Source organism: Panthera uncia, chromosome B4 (assembly GCF_023721935.1).
Source record: "Panthera uncia isolate 11264 chromosome B4, Puncia_PCG_1.0, whole genome shotgun sequence".
In the NCBI taxonomy this organism is placed as follows: Eukaryota; Metazoa; Chordata; class Mammalia; order Carnivora; family Felidae; genus Panthera; species Panthera uncia.
Window position 1 is genome coordinate 63,052,325 of NC_064809.1, and position 23,593 is coordinate 63,075,917.

General features: G+C 39.1%; 1 protein-coding gene and 1 long non-coding RNA gene across 7 annotated transcripts in view; both read left to right on the forward strand.

Moving 5' to 3' along the window:
* Positions 1 to 23,593, forward strand: part of FGD4 (FYVE, RhoGEF and PH domain containing 4) — a 285,834-nt gene that overhangs the window by 134,542 nt on the left and 127,699 nt on the right. For all 6 annotated transcript variants that reach the window (XR_007456626.1, XM_049625266.1, XM_049625260.1 and 3 more), the window contains exons 2-3: positions 9,973 to 10,125; positions 18,890 to 19,073. Coding sequence is in view for 5 of the 6 variants with exons in the window: in XM_049625266.1 (XP_049481223.1) it covers positions 9,973 to 10,125; positions 18,890 to 19,073 (337 nt within the window). In the remaining variant the exon portion in view is untranslated. The remainder of the gene's footprint in view (positions 1 to 9,972; positions 10,126 to 18,889; positions 19,074 to 23,593) is intronic.
* LOC125918943 (uncharacterized) lies at positions 999 to 3,021 on the forward strand. Its single transcript, XR_007456629.1, has 2 exons — positions 999 to 2,654; positions 2,905 to 3,021. It is a non-coding gene; the product is annotated as an uncharacterized LOC125918943 (long non-coding RNA).

A 23,593-nucleotide genomic window follows, 5' to 3' on the forward strand; every position in this document is an offset into this window, starting at 1 on the left:
CTTGCATCCCTGGATAAATCCCACTTGATTATGATGTATGATCCTTTTAATGTATTGTTGAATTCAGTTTGCTATCATTTTTGTTGGGGATTTTTGCGTCTCTGTTCGTCAGGGATATTAGCCAATTGTGTGTGTGTGTGTGTGTGTGTGTGTGTGTGTGTGTGTATTGTCATTGTCTGGTTTTGGTATCAGGGTTATGCTGGCTTCATAATGAGTTTGGGAATGTTTTCTCTTTGGCTTATGACTTTATTCTCTTATGACTTTCTATAGTATTATGCTTAGATTTCCTTTTTTATTATCTTTTGTATGTCTGCTGTAGGTTTTGGCTTTGTGGTTGCCATGATGCTCACATATAACAGTCCATTTTAAATTGATAAGAAGTTAGGTTTGTGAATGCATTCTAAAACCACATGTTTAGTCCCTGCCCCCCATGTTTATATTTCTAATGTCCCATTTTACATCTTTTTATTTTGTGTATCCCTTATCATTATTTTCACTACTTTTACCTTTTAAATTCATACTAGCCTTATAAATGATTAATCCACTACCTTTACCATATATTTACCCATACTGGTGAGGTTTTTATTCTTTTCTTCTTACTAATTAATGTACTTTCTTTTCAGCTTAAAGTTCCTTTAACATTTTTAGTACGGCCAATTTAGTGGTGGTGAACTCTTAGCTTTTGTTTGTCTGAAAGCTCTTTATCTCTCCTTAAATCCTGAATAGAGTTTTCTTGGTTGGAAGTTTTTTCCTTTCAGCAGTTTGAATATATGATGCCACTCCCTTCTAACCTGTAAACTGTCTGCTGAGAAATCTGCTAATAGTCTTATGGGTGTTCCTATATATATATCAAGTTATGTTTTCTCTTGCTGCTTTTAAGATTCTTTATTTAACTTTTGACATTTTAATTATAATGTGTCTTTGTGTGGGTCTCTTTGGGCTTGTTTTTTGTTTTTTTTTTTTGTTTGTTTGTTTGTTTTTTGGCGGGGGAAATTCTTTGTGCTTTTCTAGATCCAGATGTCTATTTTCTTCCCCAGGTTAGGGAAGTTTTCAGTCATTATTTCTTCAGGAAAGTTTTCTGACCCTTTCTCTCTCCTCTGGAACATCTATAATGAGAATGTTAATCTGCTTGTTGTTCCATAAGTTTCTTGAGCTATCTTCAATTTTTAAAGTTTTTCTTTTTGCTGCTCTGTTTGGGTGAGGTTTCATTGCTCTGTCTTCCAGATCACTGATTCTTTCTTCTGTTTCATCTACTTTGCTGTTGAACGTCTCTAGTGTATTTTTCAGTTCTGTGATTGTTATTTGTTATTCTTCAGATCTGTGACTTCTGTTTGCTACTTATATTTTGAACTCTTTTTTAAAGTTCTAATGTGTTTATCCATGGCCATTACTTTGAACTCTTTATCAGGTAAATCACTTCTCTCTTTTTTATTAAGTGGTTTTAGGGGGGAGGGGCATATCTTGTACTTTCATTTGGAACATATTCTTTTGTCTTCCCATTTTGCTTGACTCTTTTCATTTCTGTGTATTAGGCGAAACACCTGTCTCTCTCAGTCTTGGATGAGTGGCCTGTATAGATGATGAACTTTATTGGTAACCTTACCCTTTGTTATTTCTCAAAATTTTGTGATTGCCTAAGCAATGTGATTTATTCCTGATAGGCTACAGTTGTTGAGGGAGTCGCTAGCCTTTTGAGTCTTACAGAATGTGGGATCTCAGTCAGCCCCAGTTTCGAGCTAATTGAAAACTTACCCCTCAGGCAGCTTTTAAGATATGCAAATATATACAGTCCTGCGGGACCATAATCCTAAACCCTGCTGGCCTCCAGACCAAGCAATGTGGTCATTTCTGGGAGGAACAGGTGCGCTATGGCAAGGCCAAGGGAGGACAAAAAGGTAATGTTCCCTGGCCTACATTCCCTGAGAGGATGGCATGTCCTTTAGGTATGTAGTACCCATCCAACTGAAGCTCCAGGACAAGTAAATAATCCTTTTTCACACAAGGTTGTGTTTTGGACTGCTATCTCTGCAGTGTTCTAGAGGTAGTAGCCCACCAAGAACTATCACTCCAATGTTTCAGACCTGCTAGGACCAGAAACACAATCATCTCTGGCACCAGAGCCAGGTGCTCAAGGGGCATCCCTGTGTGGGGTGTACCTACCTGTTCTAAGCAGGTTTGAGGGGAGTACAAAAATGGCACCCACCAGTGCATCTGTCCCTAGAGAGAGTCCTAACAACCCTTTGGCAGATACTCTAAGATTACCAAGTGAATCTCATTCATATATGGTCTAGGTGCTTTTCAAACTGCTGCTTTTGTGCTGGGTCCCAGGGTGAGTGAGTCTGCAGGCAAGCCCTTTAAGAGTGGAATCTCCATTTCCTATAGCCCTATGTTCTTCTGGATGTAAGCCCTGTTGTTTTTCAAAGCCACTTACTTTGAAAGCTCCTCATCTCTCTGGTGTAGGTCCCCAGGATTAAAGTGCCTGATGTGAGGCACATCATGTTGCTCCACAAGGAGAAACTCCTTATTTGTGACATCCTTCCCAGTTGTGAGTTGCCACGACAGGGGAAGGGTGTTTGGTGAGACCCATCTCTGCTTCTCCTACCTGTATTGATGTGGCCTAATTATCCGTTACTGTAGAGGAGATGTTCAGCTAGGTTTTTTTTTTTTTTTTTTAATTTTTTTTTTCAACGTTTTTTATTTATTTTTGGGACAGAGAGAGACAGAGCATGAACGGGGGAGGGGCAGAGAGAGAGGGAGACACAGAATCGGAAACAGGCTCCAGGCTCCGAGCCATCAGCCCAGAGCCTGACGCGGGGCTCGAACTCACAGACCGCGAGATCGTGACCTGGCTGAAGTCGGACGCTTAACCGACTGCGCCACCCAGGCGCCCCTATGTTCAGCTAGTTTTAAGGTCTTTTTCAGGGGGAGTTATTTCACAGTTGGCTGTAAATTTGTTGTGTGGGAGATGAGTTCAGGTCTTCCTATGCTGACATCTTAAACTGCCTTCCTCGGTAATGTGGGCTTTTAGAAGGTGGTAAGTGCTATGGGGGATAAAAAACTGTACAGCTAATAAGAGTAGCAGTTACACTAAAGAGAATGGTCAGTATAGTACATATTGACAAAAAAAATTGAGCCAAGATATGAAGAAGACAAAGCAGTTAACCAGCAATTATCATGGCGGGGAAAGCATTGCAGCAGAGAGTAGCTAGACCAAAGGTGTACTTGGCCTGTTTGAAGAACAGCAAGGAACCAGTATGACTGTCATAGAATGAGCAAGGGGGCAATACTAGCAATGAGGTCAGTGGTAAAGGGACTGAGACCAGATCATGTAGTGCTTGTCAGCCCTTTTAAGAAGATGCATTTTTATCCTGTGTGAGATATAGAGCCATTGGAGAATTTTTAGCATAGGAGTGATATGATCTGATTTGGTTTTTAAAAGGGATCTCTCGCTGGTCCTGTTTGAAAGTATGACTATACTGGGGAAAACGGTAGGAGTAGGGAGACCAGGTTGGAGGGTCTTGCTCTCATCCAGTTGAAGTTTATGGTAAGTTAGGCCAGAATAGTAGCCTTGGAATGGTGATGGTAGATGGTGGAGTTGGCAGAATTTCTTGATGGATAAGATGTTGAACAAGAGAGAAAAAGAGGACTTGAGAATGCTTCCAAGCTTTTTGGCCTAAGCAAAGGTGAAACTGCCATTAGCTGATGTGGAGAAGACTGTGAAGACAGTGGTTTGGGGTGAGTGTTGAGAGGTGAGGATGTCAGATTTGGGTATGTGGAGTGTGAGCTAGCTCTTAGACACACTAGAGATGTGAAGTAGGCAACTTGAATGTATTAATATTTCTTCACCTTTTCTTCGTTAAGCAAGTGATAAACTTTTTAAATTAAAAGCTTTTAAAATTATTTTTAAAAACACATACAATTTACCACCTTAACCATTGTAAGCATATAGTTCGTTGGCATTAAGTGCAGTGATACCATGGCCACCTTCCAGCCACAGAAGTCTTCATCTTATAATGAAACACTGTACTCATTAAATAGTAACTTTCCAGGGCACCTTTGTGGCTTAGTAGGTTAAGCGTCTGACTTCGGCTTAGGTCATGATTTCGCGGTTTGTAAGTTTGAGCCCTGCATCAGGCTCTGTACTGACAGCTCAGAGCCTGGAGCCTGCTTCGGATTCTTTGTCTCCCTCTCCATCTCTGCCCCTCCCTGCTTGTACTCTGTCTCTCCCTGCCTCTCAAAAATAAATACTTTTTAAAAATTTAAATAGTAACTTCCATTCTCCCATCTCCTCAACCCCTGGCAACCACCACACTACTTTCTGTCTGATTTTGACTATGTAACTCAGATATGTGGAACCAGACAATATTTGTGTTTTTTAAACTAATTTATTTCATTTAGCATAATAGCTTCAAGATATCTATGTTGTGGCATGTATCAGGATTTCCTTCCTTTTTAAGAGTGAATAATACTCCATTGCATGTATATTTGTCCATCTGTCAATGAGTTGCTTCCATACTTTAGCTATTTGAATAATGTTGCTGTGAACATAGGTGTGGAAACATAAAGGATATGTTTTTAAACAATCTTTAATACACATATTTGGTAACTTTCATAGATTTTATCTTTTATGTAAGTAATTTATAAGCACAGTTTCATTATAAAACGTTTAAATGATTCAATTGTACAGACAGCAAAACATGAAAGTTCCTATTCATCCTCTCTTTCTACTCTCATTTCCCGAAATTAAGTTTGCCATGTTACTGACATCCCTCTCTAATGCATTTAGGCACATTTGTGTGTGTGTGTGTGTGTGTGTGTGTGTGTGTGTGTGTGTGTGTTTAAGTTTATTTATTTTGGGGGCACCTGGATGGCTCAGTTGGTTAAGCTTCTGACTTCAGCTTGGGTCATGAACTCGCAGTTCACGAGTTCAAGGCCCTCATTGGGCTCTGCACTGGTGGTGTGGAGCCTGCTTGGAATTCTCTCTCTCCCTTTCCACCCCTCTCTCTGCCCCTTCTCCACTTGCGTTCTCTCTCTTTCTCTCAAAATAAAATTAGAGAGAGAGAGAGAGAGAGAGAGAGAGAGAATATGAGTGGGGGAGGGGCAGAGAGACAGGGAGAGAGAGAATCCCAAGCAGCTCTGTGCTGTCAGTGCAGAGCCTGATGTGGGGCTCAGACTCACGAACTTAGGGGATCATGATCTGAACTGAAACTGAGAGTCAGATGCTTAACCGACTGAGCACCTAGGTGCCCCTGTATCTTCATTTTTAATGGGGATCCTACTATACATATTTTTCTATAATATTTGTCTTTTATGTAATAATAAATACTAATTAGAGATCTTCCCAGTCTTATTTTTCTGTTTTTAACAACTATGTATATTTTCCATAATGTTGGGTTGACTATTCATGTACATATACTTTTACACATTCAGGACTATTTCCGTACATTAAATTCCTAGAGGTAGAATTCCTAGGTCCAAGGAAATTTCTGAAACTGTTGATCATATTTTCTTTTCTAAGATCCTTTGTGGTTTGCTTATCATTTTTCTGGAGAGTTTATTATGGAGCTCCAGAAGTTTGGGAAACAAATAGTTTTCTAAAATAAATTTCCTAACAGTGAATTTGTTCCCCTTGGCAAAAGAGTTGTAAACCATGAGTTTTATTTAAATAAATAAATAAATAACAAAAAACTAGCTGATCTCTTAAACTAGGCATTTTAGGTAACACATGAGAGATAATGACTCTTCCTCAAACTAATGGGACAAATGGGGGGTTTTTGAAAGGATAATAGGAAAACACTGTTGAAAAATGTCTTATGGGGTGCTTGGGTGGCTCAGTTGGTTAAGCATCTGACTCTTGATTTTGGCTCAGGTCATGATCTCTCATTTCATGAGTCTGAGCCCTATGTCAGGCTCTGTGCTGACAGAACTCGGAGCCTGCTTGGAATTCTCTCTCTCTCTCTGCCCCTCCCCTGCTCACACTCACGAGCTCTCTGTGTCTCTCTGTATCTCGCTTTCTCTCTGTTTCTCTCAAAATAAATCTTAAAAAAAAGTCTTATAATATTTTCCAGTGGAGAAACCTGGCAGACACCACCTTTCCCAGGGACCAAAGTTAGTATCAAATGTGATAGTCACATTGATAACATGCAGTGATGTAATACTGTTTACAGATGGGCACGTTGCCTCTGTGATGTCCTGCCCTCAAACCCATAAACCCAATGTAATCATGAGACAACATTAGAGAAATTCAGTTTGAGGGGCATTGTACAAAACACTTGACTGTTACTCTTCAAAAGTGCTAATGCCCTACAAAACCAGCAAAGACTGAGTAACTCAGGTTGGGGTGCAGTAAGGAAACAATGAAAACTAAATGCAGTGTGATATTTTGGATCAGATCCTGTAACAGAAAGGGTATTAGTGGAAAAATTTGTCTTTATAAGACTTGTTTTTATAAGTGTGTTGTAATAGATGCTAACTTTAGGAACCTGAGTGTAGCTCCCTGTAAGTCTAGGAATATTTCAAATTAAGTTTTTTTTAAGGTATCTCTTTACTCTGTATAGCGTACTCCTAAAAAATTTGTCTTCCCTGTAAAACTGCTTCTGTCCTCTTAAATCCAAGAGATCCTCTTGTCTCAAGGGGTGAAGTCCATCGACCTTTTACGGACTAGAGATGTGGTGCAGTTGGAAGAGATGTTATGAATGGTTGAGGCTGTGTAGACATGGCCATATCAAGGTCATAACAATGTTGCCTGGGGGCATGGGTGGTACTATGGCAAGAGATCAGGCATGAAGAATCAGAGAACTGAGTGGACTTTGCTTTGGAATGGATAGCCAAAGAGTAAGATGTGAAAAAGCCACTCAAGAATGATTTGGCAAAGTATAACAGCTTAGAACAAAATTTTGCAAATAGGAGACAAAGTCACCCTAACTAGTCATTATCTGCCACTCACAAATATGATACAAAAGAAGACAGATAAACTTAAGCTGTAGTGGCAACCTCTCCAGTTGGAACAGGGAGCCTTATGCAAAGATGAGGCTGGATTGAGAATATCTGAAGACTTTTGCAGTTAGCCTATGTCTAGACATTCCTTACAGAAGATAGGACCCAGCAAGCGTAAATTAGTAACCCAAAGAGGAATGCAAAATGGGTAGGACCAGTGGTTGAAACTGGATTACCAATACTCAGGAGGAGACATTATTTAAATAGGACACTTTCCCCCACACTAACATAACGTAAACTAGTTGTGTTTGTGCCCAAGATTAACTGTTTTAATCACCTTCTTGGTAAATTGGAATCTAAAAGTTAATATAAAATTTCTTGAATGGGTGGACCACCTGGTTACAATTTTGGTTTCAGTTCTGTATTGTGTAATTGGCACCCAAATAAGAACTGTCTCCAAATGTGAGTAGGCTGAGTGCGTCATAGACACTCAAAAGTCTTCTTTTGTATTGCTATTCCAAAGTGTCAGAAGATGAGCATTTAATAAAATGGTCCTTTTTTATGGCACATTTTCTTTACCACGATGTGTCTGACTTAGAGCAGTGGTCAGCAAACTTTTCCTGTAAGGGGCCAGACTGTAAATATTTTTGGCTTTGCAGCCACAACTAGTCTCTGTTGCCTATTTGTCATTGCCCTTTTTTCCCCCCTTAACCCTTTAAAAATGTGTTTTCTGTGTCTTTAACCATATTTTCATACTTTGTGATAGTGGCTGAAGTTTGTAGACTGGTATTAAGCAATGATCTAAAATCAAGTTTCTGGCTGTAGATTTTTTGCCACTGGCAAAAAAAAAAATGTTATAAACATGACTTTAATGGATTTATAAGAAAATAGAATATGTTGCTGATCTCTTACTGCAGGCATTTTGGCACATTCGTGGGAAATCTTCTCTAATAAATATGACACCTGCATAAAACACATCATGCCCTGAAAGTTTGCTCTCAGGAAATTGCCTAGTTTTTAATTTCAAGTTATTATTTATTCAAGACATTTTTTTGTTTCTAAATAGGCTAATTCTTTTTTTTTTAATATATATATATTTTTTTAACGTTTATTTATTTTTCAGACAGAGAGAGACACAGCATGAACGGGGGAGGGGCAGAGAGAGAGGGAAACACAGAATCGGAAGCAGGCTCCAGGCTCTGAGCCATCAGCCCAGAGCCTGATGCGGGGCTCGAACCCGCGGACCGCGAGATCGTGACCTGAGCCGAAGTCGGACGCTGAACCGACTGAGCCACCCAGGCGCCCCTAAATAGGCTAATTCTTAAAGTGGTGTCATCTTTTAATGTGTAACAGTGTTGATCTATTTTTCAAAGATTCAGTATCCTCCCATTTTCTCATTTAACCCATTAACTGCCTTCTTTTTATAGATTTGTTGCTATAGATCACATTCTTTCAGTACCTCATTTTACAATTGCGTTATAGTTTCTGCCTCTGATTTGGAGCTAAGCTCTGGCTTTTCACTCTTTTGTCTCAAGGCCACACTTCCAGACCCCAGAAGGTGGCCTTTAGAACCACCAAACCATCCTTGAGATCACTGTGGAACCAACATCCCAATGCTCCTAAAAGACTAAGTGGTTGGATGTAATGCTACAGATTTTAGAGATAGACTTTGCCTACTTCACCCAGTTCTTCTAAAAAAGTAGATAGGCTCACACATTTAAAGATTCAACCTTTTATTTCTTCTGTTTACAATTGCAGTAATATGCTGTCAAATAATCTCTAGATCTTGCATTCAAAGCCTTCTGTTTGGCTAAAGAATGTTTAATCCAGCCAGCAGCTCATTTTAGCAGAAGGGTGTCTGATGAAAACCCACTTAATTTGTTTCAGCACTGGGTCTCTAAAACTTCTTGACAATACTTAAAACTGTTAATATCTTCTAAAACTTATTTTACCAAGATAAATTTCAAGGAGAATGCAGAAAATAAAGCAGTAGTATGTGCAGATTTTAATCAATACTGTTTAATAATCAATTGAAATAAAAGGGAATTTTTTTACTCAGTAAAAAGTTGATTGGGTTTTATTAGCTTTTCTTGTTTTGAATAATTAAGGCTTTTTATCTCTCCTAGTTTTGTTTTTAGTTATTTGGATTCTGTAAAAATGAAACTCTGTTTTTAAACCAATGATAGTTTCTTAAATGGATCATGATCTCCCTGGTAGAAATTGTATTTTCTCCTAAGCAGGGTCTAGTCTATTGTTAATATCACTATGTCAACTAGAAGAAAGGAAAGTTTGAGTAGTATAAAGAGAAAGCACTGGCACACGATTTCTTAAAAAGTCTCTGAAACTTAACAATTAACTTCTTAAATCAGGACTCAAAAAGTTTATCTATTTTTCTACATCTTGGTCTCATGATGCCTTTCAGTATCGACATTTTAGAGTTTTGAGCTATAAATATGACAGTATAATCGGTATAATCCTTTTGTTGAAAACATGGGTATTAGCTCACAGATGTAGATCTGGACTCTGGTAAACTAGTGAGTGAGGGAAGGGTATATGTATTTTTTCTTTATTCATCGAGCCGTTCTTCTAGAGTCGTTAGGTCAGCTGTCATGTTGGTGCTTTCCTGCTTTGTTCTTTAGAGTCACTCAATGACTGGTGACTGGCTGCTGGAAAGGAAAGCTTTCAGCAGATTAATGCTGGGGCCCTCCTGTCTTCTCCTTCACCAGTAGCAGCTGCATTCTGCCCTTTCTGTGGCCCTGAAAGGAAGGGAGGGAGGAAGAGAGGGAGTGTGTGTGTGGTGGGGGAGGAAGGGGCTCGATCTCTGTCAGCGTGCATTACCGAGGTTTCTCAACACATGGAATGAGATCTTTCCCAAGAAATTCTGTCAAGGCCAGTACACGTGGGAAAAATATTTCTATGCTTAGTCTTGTAACTGTGATTGTTTTTGTTTTACGGGATAAAAAGGAATTTAGGTCATGTGACATAGCTGTGCTCCACCTCTGTATTTACCTGTCCTTTCTTTTTCAACTCTCCCAGGCATCAGTACCTGTCCAAAGATCACTCTAGTTCCACCTTGTGTGAAAAGCAGCACAACCCCACGGGTTGATCAGAATGTATCTGATGAAGAGGCTCAGGGAATAAATGGAAAAACGCCAGCAAAACACTCAGCTGCAAGTCCAAAGCCACAAGGTATGCTGGTGGGTTGTTTTTTCTTTTTCTTTTCCTTTTTTAATTAGATTGGGTGTTTTGTTCATTGGTGAAGGCTATCCAGAAGAATGATAATGACTAAGAAAGAGTTTTAAGCTTTCAATGGGAGGAATTGGGTGCATTTATTTTTTTCAGGGGAAGAAAAATCAGTCTCAGGCAGAGTTGGGTATTTGTTCTGCTCCTAAAACACCTTATACATTTTTTCTCTTAGGGTTCTTTTCTCATTGCTGGAATTACTGTCCCCTTACAGGGACACTTCATGTATTATGCTTGACCTCGTACAGGGCCTAACTTACTATTTGCATAATAAATGTGTGACAAATGAATGAGTGCTGTCAGAAAGTCAGTATGCCTTGCTAGATTTCAGAGGATCTGTGAAACAGATCATTGTAAAACCGTGCTTAACATACTTAGTAAATGTGATTTTCTACTGTTCAGGAACTGGGGCTTGAAAAGTCTTCACAGAAATTGAAATAAATGGCTCATCCATTCAGGAATTGAGCAGCCAACAAGGGGAGGAAACAATTATAATGGTGGAAATCTTTGAATATTTTGTTCAGGAACCATTTCCTTTTAGCAATAAATTTCTGGTGAACCAGGTATTAACTGTGAGAAGCACAAAATTACAGTTTTGATGGTACACAGTAAGGCCTTTGGAAACGTTAACACAAAGCTAAGCTCTACTATGATTTAATGTGTAGTTTCTGCCGAATAAATTTTTATTTATACCAAATGCTGAGCATTTTGATTTATGTTGTATTAACTTTGGTCTCTTTCCTGTTCTTGCAAGGAAAAAAGTGTTATAGAGAACCTATCATAAAAGAGTGACTGTTACTCTTTAAAGTTCTTATGTTTTTAGGATTTCTGAAAGAGACCTTTAAAAGGGGCTTATCTTCCAGATTATGGGACGTTTTCCTTTTTGTTCTCACTGGTAGCTGTATTTGTAGTCGTATCAAGTATAACTGTCAAGTAAGGTCAAATAATTGGTGCTTCAGATGAATGGTCCATTCATGAGTTTATAGCCTTTTATTTTGGCCATATTTCTCCCTATATAATTCATATGAATATGAACATAGACATTTTTTTGAGCATGATTTAAGCTATTTTATTTACAAAATACAAGGTTCCCTCTTGCTCATTAGACCTCAGCTGACAAAGATCAAATGAGGTAAGACTATAAAAAATGAATGCAATTCAGTTTTATGTAATTGCCCAGATCACAAACAGGAATTTCATTATTTAATAAAGTCTTTTTTGGGAAGATGCATTACTTCATTGTTTTTCATAGTTCATTGAGATAAATTACACAAGTGTCCTTCCTGAGCTATGTGCCAAAATAATCATATTCTTTAGAGAGACAACACTTGAGCTTGCTTTTGCTGTTTGTAGCTTAATGAAAGTTTAATAGAAGTCAGTATTTTGATATTTAAATACATATTTACTTCCTGTTTTGAATATGGGTTAATATAATTTTATATAACTATACGGACTATTTTCAGATTTTAAATAAATGACTTTAGAGGACATTATACTTTCTAAAAGTACTCTCGCTCATTGTTTGGCCCTTCCCTAATTCCCCAGCTAAAATTTTAACCCCACCCTAACCCTTGATATTTTGTGTTTCCTCAAACGTATGTTGTGTTTTCACATTCACTGCAGTCTGACCTAGAATATATTTCACTCGTCCATCTTAGTTTTCTTCTGCCTTTGTACTGCCAGTCCCTCCATAGCAGAGCATGCCTTCAGCAACACTTGTTGAATTGGCTCCCAGCTCCATTACCATGTTTCCTCTATTTTGTTTCTGCTGTTCTTTGCTTAAGACTTGGAAGAATGTGTGCCATATAGAGAAAAACATTCAGGAGAGAAGGCTACATCTTGGTATTGTCAGATCAGCTGCCAAAGAGATTGAGGACTACTTATTGACCAAATGAAAGTGTTCTCCACCCTCTAGTGGAGAGAAGCTTACTTTTAATTTCTCCAAACTCTTAAGAATATTTGGATAACTGAAGGGGAGAAAGCAAAGGGATATCATGGGGACTTCCTGCACACATCAAGAGATTATCACACTGATATCTTTATTCCCACTTAATTGCAAATCGTGAATGGTGAGCCTACTGACGCTTTAAGCTCCATTATGTAATTTTAATTTAATTGAAGATGCTTATTTCTTTCTTGAGAGAGAGTGCACACATGAGTGGGGGGAGGGACAGAGGGAGAGGGAGAGAGAATCTTAAGCAGCGAGGCTTAGTCTCAGGACCGATCTCAGGACTTCTCAGCACCGTGAGATCACGACCTGAGCCGAAGTCAAGAGTCAACACTCAACTGACTGAGCCACCCAAGGGCCCTGAAAATTCTTATTTTAGATAAGTGTTCTCAACTGGAGACAATTTTGCAGCCCCACCCCGCACCCCAGCCCACCCACTCCATCCCACCCCACCCCACTGCCCATACTTGGTATTGTCTAGAGAATTTTTTGCTTGACACCATTTGTGGGAGTTTCTAATGGCAGCTAGTGGGCAGAGGCTAGGGATGCTGTTCAGCGTCTTACAATGCACAGGCCAGCCCCCTCAAAACAAAGAATTATCAGCTATGAAATGTCAGTAGTTTGAGAAACTCTGATCTGGATCCTCAAAAGAGCTCATAAATAAATGTGTTTTTTTTTTTCCTCATGTGGAGTGCTAATAATATCATAGCTACAATCTATTTTAGTGATATTTATTTTATTTATTTATTTTTAAATTTTTTTAATGTTTATTTTTGAGAGAGAGAGAGAGAGAGAGAGAGAGCGAGCAGGGGAGGGGCAGAGAGAGAGGGAGACACAGAATCTGAAGCAGGCTCCAGGCTCCGAGCTGCCAGCACAGAGCCCGACACGGGGCTCGAACTCAAAAGCCATGAGATCATGACCTGAGCCGAAGTGGGACGCTCAACTGACTGAGCCACCCAGGCGCCCCAATTTTAGTGATATTTAAAAGGAAGCACAATATTAAATACATTTATTCATGGTGATTATATACTAACGTGTCTGGAACAATATCAGGTTTCTATTTTTGTGTTTACTAGTAAGTAAGTCATGGGGATATAGTGTACAGCTTGGTGATTATAGTTAATAATACTGGATTTTGTATATTTGAAAATTGCTATGAGAAGAGATCTTCAAAGTTCTCATCACGTAAAAAAAAAATGTTAACTGTGTGGTGATGGATGTTAATTAGACCTTGGTGATCCTTTGGCAATATATACAAATATTGGATCATATTATACACCTGAAATGAAAATAATGTTGCATGTCATTATATCAATTAAATACCAACAAGTATTTTTGAAGAATTATGGTTTTTAAAACAATAAAAGTGCTAAATTTTAGATGACATAAGCTTACATTTGAATGTAAGTAAGAGCCTGTAGCTTTTGAAATGGATTCCTTCAATAGTTAGGGCTTATTTTGCCTCAGCCTCAGAAATACCCTAAAGCCTTGGAAAACAATGGTTTATTCACTTCATACCGATCCTACCACTCAAACAAATAAATTACTGAGCAACTTCCAACATAAGTCTTTATTCTTGTTTACCACTTTTAATATTGGCCTATTTCCTGCCATGCTAGACATAACTCAAAATAACTTCCTTGGCAATTAAAGCTAATAGTTCTTTTTCTCTTAGGAGCTTTGATCCACAACATTCTCCATAGTTAATTATTTTGATAGAGCCTACATATTATCACTTATCAATCATTAAACCTTAATGTTTAAAAAGTATCATGAACTTTGAAACATTATTGCCTAAATAATTTAAGTAAATGTAAAGTACTCAAACCTATTCCATTTGCTCTTAAAGTAAAGCATTCTATGTGTAATGTCCCATTTTTAAAGTATAATATGTTATAAATGTATAATGCATTAATAATAGCCAGCTATATAGGACGCCTAGCTGGTTCAGTTGGTAGAACATATGACACTTGATCTCAGGGTCATGAGTTTGAGCCCATTTTTTTTTTTAATGTTTATTTATTTTTGAAAGACAGAGCACAAATGGGGAAGGAGCATAGAGAGAAGGAGACACAATATCCGAAGCAGGCATCAGGCTCCGAGCTGTCAGCACAGAGCCCGACGCAGGGCTCGAACCCGCAAACCACAAGATCGTGACCTGAGTTGAAGTCAGACACTTAACCAACTGAGCCACCCAGGCGCCCCTCAAGCCCCATGTTAAGCGTAGGGTTTGCTTTAAAAAAAAAAAAAAAAGCCAACTATTGTTTTTCATAGTAAGTAAAATAAGAGTAACCAAATCTTCTGGTAATCCCCAAATTTAAACTATTAATTTGGGGTTTTTTTTCATGTTCAGTAATTATTTTGGATGGTTGGATTTTTTTTAATGTTTACTTATTTTTGAGAGACAGAGTGTGAGCATGGGAGGGGCAGAGAGAGGGAGACACAGAATCCAAAGCAGGCTCCAGGCTCCAGGCTCCAGGCTCCGAGCTGCCAGCACATAGCCCAACACGAGGCTCAAACTCAAAAGCCACGAGATCATGACCTGAGCCGAAGTGGGATGCTCAACCGACTGAGCCACCCAGGCGCCCCTGGATGGTTGGAAATTTTTAAGTAAATTGTTTTATTGTACTTATGGTCTATAAAATTGGCTGTAATAAGCCCATTTTATTTATAGTCAACTAGATAATGTCAAACTTAGCATGTCCATAACTGGACTGCTGATCTTCCCTCCAAAAATTGCTTTACCTGTTTTGTCCCTTGATGAAAATTCCATCCTTCCAGTGGTTCAGGCTGAAGGTCTCCAGAGTCATCCTTGATTCCTCTCTCTTTCTCTCATACCTCACATTTATTCTTCCAGGAAGTCTACTTTTATTTATTTATTTTTTAAGTTTATTTGAGAGAGAGAGAGCATGAACAAGGGAGGGGCAGAGGTAGAGAGAGAGAGAATCCCAAGCAGGCTCCACACTCAGCACAGAGCCCCACACAGGGCTTGACAACTGTGAGAACATGACCTAAGCCAATGTCAAGAGTCCGAAGCTTAACTGCCTGAGCCACCCAATTGTCCCAGGAAGTCTGCTTTTAAAACATACCTGGAAACCAACGTTCCTCACTGCCTTCTTCTAAGTACTCTTGGCTCTTGGCTGAATTTCCACAGTACTCTCCTGACCCTTCTCCCTGCTTCTACCCTGTTTCTCTGCACTGTCAACATTGCAGCCAGAGTGACACAGTTGGACAGAAGTCCTGTCATGTTATTTATCTTCACAGAAGTCTGTGGCAACTTCTCATTTCACTCAAAGTCACTATTCTTACAGTGTTCCCCAAGATTCTACATTATCATGCCCTCCCTCTGACCTCAGTACCTACTCTTGCCTGTTTGCTGCTTTGACTTCAGTCACATTGGCTTCCATTATCTCTAGCTTGTTCTCTACTTGATGGCATGCTCTTCCCAAGGTAACTCCCCCAACTTCCAGTCTTCTTCAAATCTGCACCTTTCCAAGAGGCCCCCTTTGAATGCCCTACTTAATACTGCAATCTGCACTTCCTACCATATTCCAGATCCCTTTAATCTTGTTCTGAGCCCTCCCCCTTCTTTCTTAGCTCTCACCACCTTCTCATATATGGTTTACTTATTGGACTTTTTTGTTTCATTTCCTTTGCTCATTGATAATATCAAGTGGATAGAACTTAATACATATTCAGTAATACTGAATTAATTTAAAATTTTTAAAGCTCTGTATAGATATGTAAGAATTGCTGTAGGATATATATTTTGGAAATGTCAAGTTCTTTTTTTTTTAATTTTTTTTTTTTTATTAACGTTTATTTATTTTTGAGACAGAGAGAGACAGACCATGAACAGGGGAGGGGCAGAGAGAGAGGGAGACACAGAATCTGAAACGGGCTCCAGGCTCTGAGCTGTCAGCACAGAGCCCGACGCGGGGCTCGAACTCACGGACTGTGCGATCATGACCTGAGCTGAAATCAGACGCTTAACCGACTGAGCCACCCAGGCGCCCCTGGAAATGTCAAGTTCTTAATGGTTCTGTAAATTTATACTCCCTCCCAGAATGTGTGAGATTTCATACTGTCTGATTCCCTCACTGACATTTGGTATTGTCAGATTTAAATTTTTTTGTTAACTTGACGGTGCTGAAATAGAATCGTATTTTAAATTTAATTTTCATTTCCCTAATTATTAGCGAGGTTGAACACTGTTTTTCTTACTTTACATCCCTTGGGCTACAGCGGGAAGAAGTAGTAAGTTAAGTTTCAGGATTGAACTGGAGGTGCTGATAGAACACCGAGGAGATGTCCAGAAAGCATTTGGAAGTTGGGTAAAAGAAAGATGAGAAATGATGAGAGAGGAGGTGGGGGAGGGAAAGACAGTCATTTTTACATCAGTTACAGATTTTGACCAAAATACACATTATTTCCCCCTAGGACCGTGTTTCTGATGCGTTAGCCATTCATGCATCATCTTGAGATTTTTGTCATATACCTGTAACATTTGTACTCTTTTATTTAAGATGTGCATATTTACTTTATTTTCCATTTGGGTTGTCTCCCTTTGCTGAGATAGATGCCTCCTCTGTGCTTCTAAAACACCCCAATGCCCACCTTTCCCAACATCGCTAAGCTGTTTCCTCACTAGACGATGAACTCCTTGATAACACTAATTTGTTCCTTCGTGTATTCCACAAATTTGCCAAGCACTGTGCATGCGGTTACTGTGAATATATTTGTGATCAAAATAAACTTGTTTCTTACCCTCACAGAACGCCAATCTTGTGAAAGAGAAAGCTTTATATCTCTAATATACTTATTGTTTTATTTCTGGTTGGTGCAATACTGTTTGACTACCTAATCATAATAATTTATTATAAACACTTTGGAGAAAAAGTACACTATCCTCTGAAACAGTTTAAGAGATAGGCATAGTTGAGACAGGAAAATGCCTGATATGTATATATCTCCACAGGAAATTTTTCCTTAAAATTGACAAATGTCACACTTATTTAGGTATGTATCATCTTATTTGAGTTTTCTAAGCATCTAAGAGAGTCTGATATGTAATAAGTAAGTCATGTTCACTGAGTAAACTCTGGATGGATGAGTTACAAGAATTTCATAACAATATTTATATAACCATTTTTACCGGGCTATAAAGAACATATTCACTCCCTTTTTTGAATATTCTAATTAGGAATGTTGAAATTATTTCTGATATTAAAACTGCTTTTTTGGTGGGAACTTGTCCTACTTTGCTATTTTGGTATATATTCTACACAGGAAATTTTTCCTTAAAATTGACAAATGTCACACTTACTTAAGTCCCTTCTTTTTCAATGGATACTATATTTAACCATCCCCACTGAGCAGATCTTGGAAAATAATTCCATTTCCATATAAAAGAAGCATATCATTTTTTTAATCGGGATTTTCTTCTTGCCTCAAAAGGGAATGAGGTGAATTAATTATTCTACCTCTAGTTCATTGTGATATGTTTTTCTTCTTCTTCTCTGAAAGAATTGATAACTGGCATAGAAATGATGACATCTGGGCCAGTGAGCATCAGGCAACTGTCAGCTAGCCGAGTTTATAGAAGAAATGAGATGACTAAAAACCAGGATAACCAGCTGGGGGAAAATGGGGCATGTAATTAGGAGACATGATTCTCCTCCCTTCTTCTGGAAGTTAGAAGAGTTTAAAAAAAGAAAAAAGATGATTTTATTTAATTTGTTAGAACCAGTTATAGAAAAATACATACATGTTCTATAATCCTTTGCCCAGAATGTTAATCTAAGAGGCAAAGTATATTGATTTTCAAAACTGAAGTAATTCCTATACTGGTAAAGCACTTACGGCATATTATATTTTCTCATCTACAGAATTCCTCATCTGTTAAGAGAAATTCTGTGGATTTTAGTATTTCAGGAAATGATCTGTTAACTGAGGGAAGGGCTTAGTAGTAAGCAACGAATCTGTGGTGTATTAATACAAGGCAACAATTAACATAGCAGACAATACTAGTAGAACTCCTATCACCCCTTTTGCTGGATGTGTGATGAGGAGCAGTGCTGGAGGAGGAAGGAGCTAGAGTCTGGGTACCAGTCATGGAATCAGATCAGCCTTATTCCTCCAGGCCAATCACTTAACCACTCTGAGCCTTCATAGACATAAGAGGTGAATAACGCTACCTACCTCAAAGGACTGTGATGCAAAAGATTTCCTCTAAGATCAAATGAGATAAGGAGTTTTTGTTAAATGGGAAGATGCTACAGTAATTACTGTTGTTTGATGTTGTTTTGTTGGCTTTTATGTCTAATTTACTAGCTTTGGATTCTGGTATATTACTTAACACTCTGTTGTTAGAAAATCTGTTTTGTAGCAAGCAGTGTATCCCTGGGAATTAGTTTCAAACTTAGTACTTTCTTTTCTCTGTTTAGATAAATAACTGCTGTGTTATCTCTAATAGGCTTGGGAAGGTCATAGAAATATATAGATCCTTAGATGTTTAATAAGGCCATATTTAAAATGACCTAAAATTAAAAGAACCGCTTGATTCTTGGAGATGGGATTTCCACAGGACACAGCGAATGTCTAAGATAGATGGAAGTCTGTTGATTAAGATTCAATACAGACTTGACAGACCCCTTTACAGAAGCTTGATAATGCTGAAGATTTTTGCATGAGATATGAAATATGTTTGTTGTGGAACACAGCTTAGTGAAATATTCAATTGTTTTCATTTTTTGTCGACAGTGCCTCCAAAGCCATTACATCTGCAGAATCCACCTTCGTCTAATATACACCAAACTCCCAGGCATAAAGCTTTATCTAGTGCAAAACCAAGGATGGAGGAAGTTAAACCTGCCTCTGCTTCTTGTGTCTCAAAAGAAAAACCCAGCAAGGTATCTGATCTCATCAGTCGCTTTGAAGGAGGCAGGTAAGAGCTAGTATACAACGGGAAAAGGACGTGGGGAGAGAAAAGCTGTTTGTTTCATTTTAAGATGATAGAGTAATAGATTCTGTAATTCAAAAGTATTTTATTCTACTAGGTTTGGTAGGCTTTTGGAAAGAGTAAATTTTAAAAATATTTAAACTTGCCCTAATATGAATTACCATTTTCTGTATATGACCGGTGTGTAGCACTCTGTGCCAGAAGCTTTTTTATCATGCTGTGTGCTGTATAGATCAATAGATACACTCTCTCATTTCCTTTGTATCTGCCTGTGTCACTCTGGGTTACTCCATTGCATCCTTCTGTTTGTGGCTAGATGTCTGGGTTGGAAGAGCAGGAGGTTGCCTCTATCTCTTTGTTTCTCACTTTGTATGTTTGTGCATGTAGTTTTTGCCGGCCTGTGCCATCTCTGTGGCCTTCTTTCTGACCCACTTTATTTAACAGGAGTCTTCAGTACCCATTCAGTCCCTAGTCCCCTCTCTTCCCTCCTTTGTAAGGAGAAGATATTGCCAGCAGCAAAATGCATGCTCAGTTTTGCATTTATTAGATACAATTTTATATTCTTTAGTCCTAATGTTTCAAAAAAAGTAGGTGAAAAGTGTATTTCTCACTTAAAGATAAAAATAAACTCATATGACCTCAGTTGCTTTTTCTTGGAATGCCCATCACTGATGTAAGTAGAAGTTTTTAAAAAAAAATTTGTCAGAAGGATTTTAATTTTATCTGTCACCAAAAGTCTGTATTTAATTAAGCAACATATATAGCCTCCCTTTCATCCTTGAAGCTAAATGTTTCCATTTATTCTGGTGTAATACTTGGGAATGGTTTCCCACTGGGTGATTTCATGATTTATTTGCAAGATGTATTGTTATTTATATAGTGGATCATAGCTTGGAAATACTTCAAAAATCTTCTGAAAATTGTGACCAAGTGCAAAACTACAATGTCCCTCATTTAAAATGCTGGGGTGCCTGGGTGGTTCACTCGGTTAAGTGTCTGACTTGGGCTCAGGTCATGATCTTGTGGTTCGTGGATTTGAGCCCCATGTCGGGCTCTGTGCTTAACAACTCAGAGCCTGGAGGGTGATTTGGATTCTGTGTCTCCCTCTCTCTCTGCCCCTCCACCAATTTGTGCTCTCACTCTCTCTCTCTCTCTCTCAAAACGAATAAACATTTAAAATAAAATGAGACTATAGTAACAAGTTCTTGACAAAAGGAGTCCAGAAGCTTGTCTTCATTTTTCATTCCCAATCAATTGTGGGCACTTGAGTCATAAACACTAAAACTTCAACATCTTTCCCTCTGAAGTAGGAATTTTAATACCTTTGCTACCTTAAATTATAGTAATCTTTACTAGAATGATTTAGGAAAGAACAGTTAAAATTTTTTTTCTCAGGGCAAGTTGATTCAGTAGCACAGAGAATGACCCTTAACGTGTGCAGATTCCCAGGGCCAAATCCAGTGACTGCATAATATCAGGAAATATCAGGAAGGCCTGGAGCCGGGACCCCTGTCTGTAGTGCATACCTGGTCTGGGGGTGGCTTTAGAAAGCCCATGGGGCACCTGGGTGGCTCAGTCGGTTGAGCGTCCAACTTCAGCTCAGGTCATGATCTCGCTCGCGGTCGGTGAGTTCGAACCCCACGTCGGGCTCTGTGCTGACAGCTCGGAGCCTGGAGCCTGCTTTGGATTCTGTGTCTCCCTCTCTCTCTGCCCTCCCCCGCTCATGCTCTGTCTTTCTCTCTCTCAAAAATAAATAAACATTAAATAAAAAGATTAAAAAAAAAAAGAAAAGAAAAGAAAGAAAGCACTGAGTGGGTCAGTATTAACAGGTTGAGCCTTCTGATTCTCACCATTTTGGTAACCCAACTGTTTGCATTCCTGCCCATACACAAAATGGACGTAGTTTTTCCACCTGTTAATACCAGTTTTCTTTGACTCTTTCAAACCTCACAGATTCAAAGTCATTTTTTGATGCAAAGTTTGAAGGTTGTATCTAAAGAGAGATGTTGTGGCTTAGGACATTTTAAGCAAACTGGCTTTAAGTGTAGATAGAATGTAACGTGAGCATTTTGGCAAATCTGGTGAAGGGGTGTTACTTGTAGCAGAGTCTGCTGCCAGTTTTAAAAAACGATTGTCTGTTCTTAGTGAGGTATTACTAGTAGGAACTGGCCCTAAAAGTGTGTGAATGGGTTAGCATTGCATTGAGTCTACAGGACTTGAATGGAAGTTGTATTTCCTGTTGAGTGATGTCCATGCGCCTACAGTGTGTGCAGCTCTCAGGTTTCACCCCAGTTATTACAACTCAGACTAGCATTTTGTGGAATAGAGATTCATCAGGCCAAGTTACCACAGTAAACTGACAGGAAGAGTGGGATCATAGACCACCAACTATTAGACCACCCTATTAAGACTTTACCTAGGAATCAGAATTTTGCTCTGCAGTAATGCAGGTAACACTATTAAGATGAATGATTTGGAGGATGTCGTTGGAGCATGTAAATTTTATTTACTTATTTATGTATTTATGTATGTATTATTAGGTTTTTTGGTTTTTTGGGGTATAAGACAAACTGGTATTTTTAACCTATGAAAGATTTCAGGATTATAGAAAGAAATAACATCTTCCGTGAAACTGAACACTGGTTTTCCTAAGGCACTTCAAGGCCAACTGTTTTTCCGCACGGTCTGGTGTCCACAAACCAGCAGGAATATATGTATTGGCTCAACCACTGCTTTTACTTACCTCTCCCCACCTTATCCCTATCCCACCTCTACCTGCATATCCCCTGCATGTTACTTATTACAGGAAGTTCTTATCTTTCACGCCTAACTATTCTTTCCAAAAATCCCAAGCAAGTCTAAAGTTTGGTTCAGAGGATCTGCTGAGGATTTTTCTATTGGGTTTCTGGACACTGATGTGGGCAGGAAAAGGAAGACCATACCATTCAAATGTCCAAAGACTGCTTGAGAAATTGTCTAGGCTAAGGGTATACTCTCCCAGAAGGCAAATATTAACGGTGGAGTATGTGATATTTATTTATATTGACAACGACCAACTTTATATATGTGACATTTTCCCCTGCCAGATTTTTCCTTCCCTTCCTGTGATGCTGAGCTTACCTTGTCTTTTTTTCCTCCCTCATTACCTTATTGCTGTCTGTTGTTCTCTGTTCCATTCTCCAGTCCAGATCAGCAGTGTCCAGGAGGAGTAGAATGAAGGGAGAAGGAAATGCACATCTCAGCACTGTCCGTGAACCGTGTTGCTGTGTCCTCTACCCTGTAACATCAGTCTGCTCTGGGGAAGAGGCCACCTCTGGACTTTATTCCCACATTTTATATGCAGCCTGATCCCTTGCTTCTCACTCCATCTTTCATGTTCTAGTGTGTTACAATGTGGGGTTAAGACCATGGAATTTAGAGTCAGTCTTTACGGTTTGGACTCTAGCTTTATCATTTCTTAGCCATGTGATGCCACCACGTTATGTAAGTGTCCAAGCTTCAATTTCCCTATTTTGGGGTCCTGTTTTCAATTATTATGAGTAGAAACAAATAATGTAAAGAATACCGTGTACTTTCCAGCACTTAATAAATGTTAGCCACTGGGCGTGCCTGGGTGGCTCAGTTAGTTGGGCATCCGACTTTGGCTCAGGTCATGATCTCGCTGTCCAGAGTTCTAGCCCCACATCAAGCTCTGTGCTGACAGCTCGGAGCCGAGAGCCTGGAGCCTGCTTCAGATTCTGTGTCTCCCTCTATCTGTCTGCCCTTCCCCCTCTCATGCCCTGTCTCTGTCTCTGTCTCTCTGTCTCTCTCTCTCTCTCTCTCTCTCTCAAAAATAAACATTAAAAAAAACTTTAAAATAAATGTTAGCTGCTGTTATGAATTACTGCCATGATCACCATCACAATCACAGTTACTCATTGCTGATTACTGAGCACTTTCCTATTTCTAGCACTGTGCTAAGCGGTGGGGGTAAAACAGAGAGAACATGATAGGCATGTTCCGCGCCCTCACAGACTACTAGTCTGTACTCATTTTTGTCTCCTTATTAGGTCATAGGAATCTCTCCAAGACTGCAGCCCAGAGATTTATGTTTTTCCTCCCTGGAATCCTAGATTAAAATGTTATGCAAATATTTCTATAGGGACATTGTAATATATTGGTGGTTAGGTTCCATTGTATACTATTAAGAGTTATATATAATATCAAGTAATAACAAGGGCTTTAAGGAAGACTAAAATGAGATGTGTAGTTGGTGGTAGAGTGTGCTATAATAGAATAATCCAGGAGGTGATGTCTGAGCAGAATCCTGAATGAGGGGAAGGAGTCAGCCTTCCCATACCTAAGACATACCAATGTCTTAGGGAAGTTGTCTGGGCAAAGAGAACAACAGCTGCAGAGATCCTTAGATGCACACATTGGCTTGTTGGGAATGTGGGAGTAGCAAGGAGGCAGAAGGGGCAGGAGCACGGCAAGGGAAGAGAATGGAAATGAACAAGGCTGGGGCT